Below are 7,493 nucleotides of genomic sequence, written 5' to 3' on the forward strand. Positions count from 1 at the left end.
TCAAAGGAGGCTGGAAAAGAGGAGAGTGCACAGCGTTCTGTCGATGGTCTTCCTCAGGTAATGTGCCCAGGCTCCCAGGCTCCCTGCTCAAGACTGAAGCCAGTCGCCACTACTCTTCGTCTTGCCTCAGACTTAGGAAAACTGGAGCTCTTGGAAATCTGAGTTGTCCACAAACTGGCCGGTTAGTTGGACTTTGGGGGTGGGGGTCCTGGATGTGCAGGCCAAGAATCTGGAACAGGGAGGCTTGGGAGAGATTTTAGAGGGTCATGCAGAGAAGTATGGAGACCTACACAGCTCTTCTAGCTCCTGAAATCAAGGCCAAGGCCAGAGAGGTGTTGGGTCCCAGCCTTTATGGTTTCTCTCCAACATCTGGCTCTGGACTGTTGATCCCATCTGACAGGTAATCATCTTCATTGTGCTGCTTCATCTTGGTCTCCAGAACCGTGATTCTCTGCTTGAGCTTTTGCTGGGCCCCCGTGTACTCAGCCAGCAGGCGGCCGAAGCGGGTGTACAAGGTGTCCATGTTGGTCTCCAGCTGCTCTAACTTTTCCTGCACATCTACTTCCATGCCAGCGGCCACGTCATTCTCATCCAGCAGCCCCTCCTTCATCAGGATCTCTCGACCCCTCTCCTCCAAGACTTTCTTGGCATCAGGATACTCAGTCACAGCTTCCATAAGATCATCTTTGGACAAACAGAAGAGATCTGAGTAGCCAAGGCTGCGGATATTGGCTGTGCGTCGATTCCCCATTTTGCTGCCCTTAATGTTGAGGATGCTGATCTCTCCAAAGCAGCTGCCAGCCGACAGCAGGGCGTATTGTGTCACACCGTCATCAGCCACCACTGCTAACTTGCCCTCCTTGATGATATACATTTCCTTGCCAATGTCCCCCTTGCGGCAAATGTAATCCCCAGGGCTAAAGACTTGAGGGCGGAGCTTCAGCACTAGTTCCACCAGAAGGCCAGCCTCACAATCCTGGAAAATGCGCACTTTCTTTAGTGTGGACAGGTGGACATTAATAGCTATCTCAGCCCTGAGTTTGGCTGGTAGGTTCTTGAGAACTTCTCGCTCATCCACGCTCTTCTTGTTGGTCCACAGGTAGTCAAACCACCTGATGACTTTGGCTTCCATCTCCTTGCTGACCTTGCGGAACTGCATGTAGTGTTTGACCGCGTCGATCTTGGCTTGAAACTCAGCTCGGGTGGCGTTCATGTTGGAGATCATGGAGCCCACGTTTCCCACGATGGTAGCAAAGATGAGGACACCGATCAGGAAGTCAAAGATGACAAATAGGTATTCTTCATCCTTTACAGGGGGCGGGGTCTCTCCAATAGTGGTGAGGGTCAGTGTGGACCAATAAAGGCAGTAGATGTATTCCCTAGCCAGGTAGCCATACTCAGGGTCAGTGATGTTGGGATAAACCCAAGTATCAACTCCAAACCCAATGGACTTCGAGATGGCATAATAAATGCAGGCGTTCCAGTGGATGATGACCAAAATGTAGAGGACTAGGTTGCTGATGCGGAAGATATTGGGATAGCTGGTACGTGTCTCCGTGCGGTCAAAGAACTCAAACATGCGAGCAAAGTGCAGGAGGCGGTTAAAGCGCAGCTCAGGGCTGTGGATGCCCACCGCAAAATAGACCAGGTCCGTGGGGATGATGGAGGCCACATCCAACTTGAACTGCATTGTGTGAATGTAGTTGTCCCGCAACTTCTTGGGATCTTTGACCAGCAGTCCTTGCTCCAGGAAACCTGTGGGAGATGAAAGACAGGTCTCAAGCTTAGGCCTTCCATAGGTTAAAGTTAAGGAAGGGACAAATGAGCTCATAAACTCTGACCTCCAGAGAAGGGTCTAGGAACTCACAGCTGGACTGGCCATAAGATCAACTCCAGGTTCCCACCTTATTAAGCACGTAGGGGCCATGGGATTCAAACAGCCATAGGGACCAAGCCATGTTTCAGCCAGACAATGTAATCCGGCGCTGTGTTTGGAGGGCTTCTTGAACATTGGATGCATGTTTTGGGACTTGTGGGTCCTCCCTGGGTGTCCCAGCTGTTCTCGTACCTGTGCGCAGTCGGATGAAGAGGTCTGCGATATAGACCATGTCTGAGAAGTAGTCCAGCACCAGCCACACAACATAGTAGCCTTTCTGTAGGTCACTGAAACAGGCTCTGTGGGAAGATGACACCGGCCTTTACCCTCCGGATCCAGCCAAGGCCCATGGAGGTCCCAGGCCGGGCACCCACCGTGGGTCCTGGTGAGTTACATTCAACACACACTGTGGGCTAATGACATTCCATGCCCAACCCCTTGTCATTGACTACAAATCACAAGCAGCCCAAGGAAGAAGGGGTTCCTTCTGAGGAGTTGGTCACATGTAGACTAAAGCCCCAGCCCCTCCTGCCCTGTCATCCTTGATGCCTCACTCACAAGCCTCCTACCATATGGGCTCATCTCTGCTGGAGCGCTCCCTCCCACCACCCTCTGGAATTTAAGTCCTGTTACTGTGTCAGGTGTCCTACCACCTCCTCTGGGAGGTCCTCCCTGACTGTCCTTTCTCCAGCTCGTGGAAGCACCTTGATCATTTCTGTTTCCGGTTTACTGTCTGTGTTCCCACCAGCCTGATGGCTCCAGGGGAATGGAGACCCTGTCTGTTGGGTCTACCTTGCCCCCAGCACTGAGCAGAGCTTGCAGCACACAATAAGTGTTGAATGAATGACTGAGGCAAGGGCTGAGAAAACCACTTGTAAAGAGTGCTCTAGAACTGGCCCTGCAAGGCAGAGAAGACTCTCCATAGGTTGAAAGAAAGGATAAAGGGAGTGGTCATTGGAGGAAATAAAAGAACAGTGAGTGCAGGGTTTGGGGTATTCCATAGGGGGGAGCTAGAGAGCAGACAGTGCCTGTGTCTCAAAAGGCTTTCAAGGCCAAGTTTATGGTGTGCGCAAGGGCAATTGCAGAAATGCAGAGCCCTTGGAGGGCTGCCAGAGGGAAATGACACCATCCATCTCTGTTTCTACCCAGCGTGCTCCTTGAAAGAGTGGGGAATGCACTGAAGGGGCACTGAGTGCCTGCTTGGAATGGACACGGGCCATTGTGATTCTCCCAGAAAGAGATTGGGAGGCCGCCTCAGGGAGGTGGGAGCAGATTACAGACCCCTGGAGAGGATCTGGTGCGAAGGCTCAGTGGCATGGGCAACCAAGAGGAACGGTTGGGAGCGAGAGGCCATGGAAGTGCTGCCAGCAGGGAAGTATTCCCAAGCGGGAGCGAGTGCAAGTGAGCTCAATCTCTACATCAAGCCCTGAGCCTGTTGGCTGAGCTTCTTTGGGCACACCCCTCCCGGGGTCCCGCTCACCTGGCCACTAGGAGGCACCAGTTGTAGAGGACAGGCATGGCAATGACAAAGAGCCAGCGGTAGTACCAGTCCCCAGCTGGGTCCAAGACAAACAATTCCAATTTCTTCCTGAAGAGAGACACAGAGGTCAGGCTTGGGCACCACGTCCTCAGATCCCAGGGCCCCCAATAAAGCACTGTTTGAGGGGGCTGTGTGGGATGAGGGGTACTGGGAGTCTGAGTAGCTCTCACATGCATGAGGGGCATCCTTTTTCTTATCCTGGCCCCAACAGACCCTCTGCCTCCCATGCCCTTGGGAGGCTCTGCCTCAGAAGGTGTGGCGGGGCCAGCACTTTCAATAAGGGTCAGCCTCAGAACCTGGGGAAAGGTTTCCAAAGAAGAGAAGAGACTTGTCAAGTGAGAGGCCAACGTGCTTCCTGCTCACTCGCTCTCTCTCTCTTTGGCCGCTGGCCTCTAGCCAACCCCCCCACCCCACCCCACACAAGCATTTCCCCAGATGCCACATCTTGCCTTAGCAAGAGAGCCTGGCCTCCACCAGCCCGAAGCCGGGGATGTTGGCTTGGCCAGACATCCTCAGTCGTCTGTATTCTTCAAAATACAGTCCTCTTCCAGTTCCATCTTCTCAGCCTTGCCCCCGATTCCATTGTTCCACACCTTCCCTGCCAGCCCTCGCCACGGCCTTCTCAAAGAACCTCACCACACTGAGGCTGGGAGAGGCCCCTCCACAGTCTCCCCCTAACCATGCCTGCTCAAACCTCCCTGCCCGTCATAGGCCAGCTCTCATTTAAGTGCCCGCACTACCTTGTCTGCTACATGGGTAGTGAGATAGCTGACGAGGGGCACCTAGGGTGAGGTGATGGAACTGTTCTGGAGTTAAAAACATAGCAGGCAGGCCTCCCCTGGTCATCCCTAGCGCTGCCCCATGGACCCTGGGAGTAGCATTAGAGAGCCCACCCAGCCCTCGGATGGCAAGCGTGGGAGCCCTTCAAGCCCCTCAGGCTGGGCAGCTATACTTGGTGGCCTTGCCCTCGCCGTCCTTGTCGCCTTTGCCATCTCCTTGTTGTGTTGTTACAGCCTGGAGCTCAGGCCCACGGAAACGTTCGAGAAAGGAGTCTGGTCTTGGTTCCTCCTCACGGAAATTCTTGTTGGCCCATTCGCGGATGACCCCCACCAGGCGGGCAATCCTAAAGGCAAGAAAGACAGGGGTTGTGAGCCAGAAAGTCATCCTGCTCAGAGACAATGTGGAACTGGGGACTCACTGTCAGGGAGACGGAAGGCAGGCAAAGGAGCTTGGGAGCAGGTTGTGATTTTCCCAGCGCTAAAAGCCAGGCTGGAGCAAGCACTTGGGGGCACGGACTGGGACTCAGCTCCTGACCCCTAATGCAGCCTGTCCGGGGGCACTATCCGGGAAAGACATTCTGTAGAAAAGGGCCCTTTCGCTTGATGGGGAGGTACAAACAAGAGGTGCCCTGGGCAAACTGGAGGTTTGTATGTGAGGTGGCATGTATAGAGTTCTATCATCCTTCTCAAAAGCTGTGTCCTCTTGGCCAGGCCCTGATTCTCAGTGGTTGGCTGTTGTGTAATTATATAGTTCGGCACTTTTGTGGTGATATAATCTTCCCCCATAGTATGGCTTGATGTAACTGTCTTCCATTTTGCATGTGCTGTACCTATGACCTCTATGTGTTAATGAAGCAAGAGATTAGATCCTGTGTGAAATGTTAATGCGGCAGGATTCAGGCCGGATGTAACACCAGCTCACAGGTAAGGGAGTTTCCATAGCAGGGAGAGGAAGCTGAATACCACAAAGAAAGAGCAGCCAGGAGCAAAAAGCATCCTTTGAACTCCGGGTCCCGCACTGAGAACTTCCTAACCCCAGTGGAAGGTCGAAGTCATGTGGAAAGGAGACAAGTACCTTCCCCCTGAGCCAACAGAGAAGACAAGCTCTCCCCTAGAGCTGGCAGTCTGAACTTGGACTTCTAGCCTCTTAAACTGCGAGAGAAGCAATGTGTGCTTGTGAAAGCCAATCACCGGGATAGTTCTGTTCTAGCAGTACTAGAGAATGCAGACAGTGGGATTCAGGGTTGCCTTCGACTTCTGGACATTCCTCCCTCAGGAACTTACAGTTCCGCGTGGATCGAAACCGTGGGGCTCTTGGCTGAGGTTCATTCTTCCCCCTTGATGTTGAGGGGAAGGCTACGCTGGTGACTCAGGATGGTGGGTGAGTGGTTGCTCAGGACAGCACGGACCAGGGTTTGCAGACACCTTGGTGGAAAGGTCTAGTGACACTGCGAGGAGGAGGGTCCTTAGAGCCACCCTGAGAAGCCTCATGGGTGGGAGCTGGTTGCGGTAGCATACTGGTGGAACCCACCTGCGGAAGCCACCCCTTCCCCGCTGAGGGCCATCCACCTCGGCCAGCCTCTGGAGTTCTGAGGAAGTGTCATCCTCGGCTGCAGACGGTGGCCTGCAGAGGAAGGAGCAGAGATGATCAAGGATTCTGTAGGTATACCTCATGTCCTATCAGCACTTTCTTCTGCGACATGCCAAGAATGCCCCTGGTCCCTTGAGAAGGCGTCCTTGAGCCAAAGATGATTTGTTGTATGACTATAAGGCAGAGCTGGAAGGGAATCACGACCCTGGAGCCATTCCGGGAACGCACCTGCTGCTGGTCCTGCGGTCCTCTTTGCCATTGGCCTTAATAGTAGGGGGTGCATGGTGATTGTGGTTATTGGCTGGGGAGCTCTTCACGCCATTGGATTTTTCTGTCATCCTCCATGTACGGCTTCGGGAGCCGGACCCTCACCTGTCAAGGAAAGGGCAACGAAGGCCAGAGAGGTCTTACACGCCCACAGAGCACAGGTGAACAGGGTCTGAGCAAAACCAAGTCACAGCACCCAGATACTGAGTGCCATTGAGTCGATGTCCACTTAATGCTTAGATCTTGGCACTCAGGAAACTCTAAGTTTCCTTAATTTTCTTTCTTTTTAATTATGTTGTTTATTTATACTTTTAGAAACAGTTTTATTGGTACTGGGTCCACATATCATACAATTCAATAGTTCAACCATATCATAAAGAGTTGTCCATTCTTTACCACAATCAATTTGAGAACATTATCTTTTTCCCATACTCATTGTTATTCGTGTCATTTATTTTTCCATTTTAGGAAAAACAGACACAATAAAACATTCACCAACTCAACCACTTCTACATGTGTAATTCAGTGCCATGTCATATCCCCTTCATATTGCACAAACATTATTGATCTCCCTCTCACTGCTCCCTAGGCAGAAATATTTCCTCCTTCATCTATGGTAACCGTAGGTCAAGTTAACTGAACTAAATAAATATATAGATAAATAAATAAAGCGACCCTATAGGAGAAAGAAAAAGTACAACACCTCTGGGAGTTTCCGAGATCAACTGTTTATGGGAGCAGAAAGCCCTGTCTTTCACACTCGGAGTGGGCTGGTGGATTCAAACTGCCGACCTTGCGGATCATAGCTCAACTCATAATCATTACACCACCAGGGCTCCGATTCTGATAGGTATTTGGACGTGACCTCAGGTTGCACGGACACATAGGTTAGGTGGACTATCTCAGTTTCCTTTCCTTTACCCCTACCCCCATGAATATTTTGAAAAATCAATGATCAAATATAATAGAAACAAACAAACCAAAAGTGTTTTAACCCATCTCTGGTGCCCCTCTTTTGCAGAGGACGGCATTTGCTTGGAGCATGGTACACTTCCAAGCTGGTGACTGTCCTCAAGCTCCTGCTCCACAGGCGGAAGCACACAGTCCCCCTGCCCCAAAGGAACTGTACCCTTACCCATACCTCCTCAGAGTTCACACACTGCAGGTCTGAATCCCCTTTCCCATCGGCTTCTGCAACTAGCTCTAATCACAGCTTTTCCAGCACCACATCGGTGACACCCATGACGCTGTATGTTGCGGTGAATTTACATGTCCCTCGAACATATAGTAACGTCCCAGACCTCTTATTTGGAATGAAATGTTTTCTATGAAGGTGGGTTGGGGGAAGACGCATGCATAAGCCAGGGAACACCCAGACGCTTCCCCAAGTGTGGACATGGAGAGAACATGACACCATTGGCTGAACTCCCTCATCTTGAA

General features: G+C 51.7%; 1 protein-coding gene across 1 annotated transcript; it reads right to left on the reverse strand.

Moving 5' to 3' along the window:
• Positions 1 to 349: 349 nt before the first annotated feature.
• Positions 350 to 6,127, reverse strand: CNGA2 (cyclic nucleotide gated channel subunit alpha 2). The gene is made up of 6 exons (XM_004715607.2): positions 6,015 to 6,127; positions 5,727 to 5,819; positions 4,369 to 4,539; positions 3,357 to 3,464; positions 2,069 to 2,175; positions 350 to 1,755 (listed from the first exon to the last, which is right to left on the reverse strand). The coding sequence occupies exons 1-6, from the start codon at positions 6,122 to 6,124 to the stop codon at positions 350 to 352; spliced, it is 1,995 nt and encodes a 664-aa protein (XP_004715664.1). The 5' UTR covers positions 6,125 to 6,127.
• Positions 6,128 to 7,493: the final 1,366 nt, after the last annotated feature.

This window comes from Echinops telfairi, unplaced genomic scaffold (assembly GCF_000313985.2).
Source record: "Echinops telfairi isolate 266 unplaced genomic scaffold, ASM31398v2 ScPeMD7_7472;HRSCAF=8510, whole genome shotgun sequence".
Lineage (NCBI taxonomy): Eukaryota > Metazoa > Chordata > Mammalia > Afrosoricida > Tenrecidae > Echinops > Echinops telfairi.

Bases quoted from the DNA above. Each gene is read 5' to 3' on its own strand.
- CNGA2 (XM_004715607.2), bottom strand. From the start codon at position 6,124: ATGACAGAAAAATCCAATGGCGTGAAGAGCTCCCCAGCCAATAACCAC. The intron at 5,820-6,014 runs GTGCGTTCCCGG...CTTCCTCTGCAG, and splicing joins GACCGCAGGACCAGCAGCAG to GCCACCGTCTGCAGCCGAGG. The intron at 2,176-3,356 runs GTGAGCGGGACC...ATCTTCCCACAG, and splicing joins TGGTGCCTCCTAGTGGCCAG to AGCCTGTTTCAGTGACCTAC.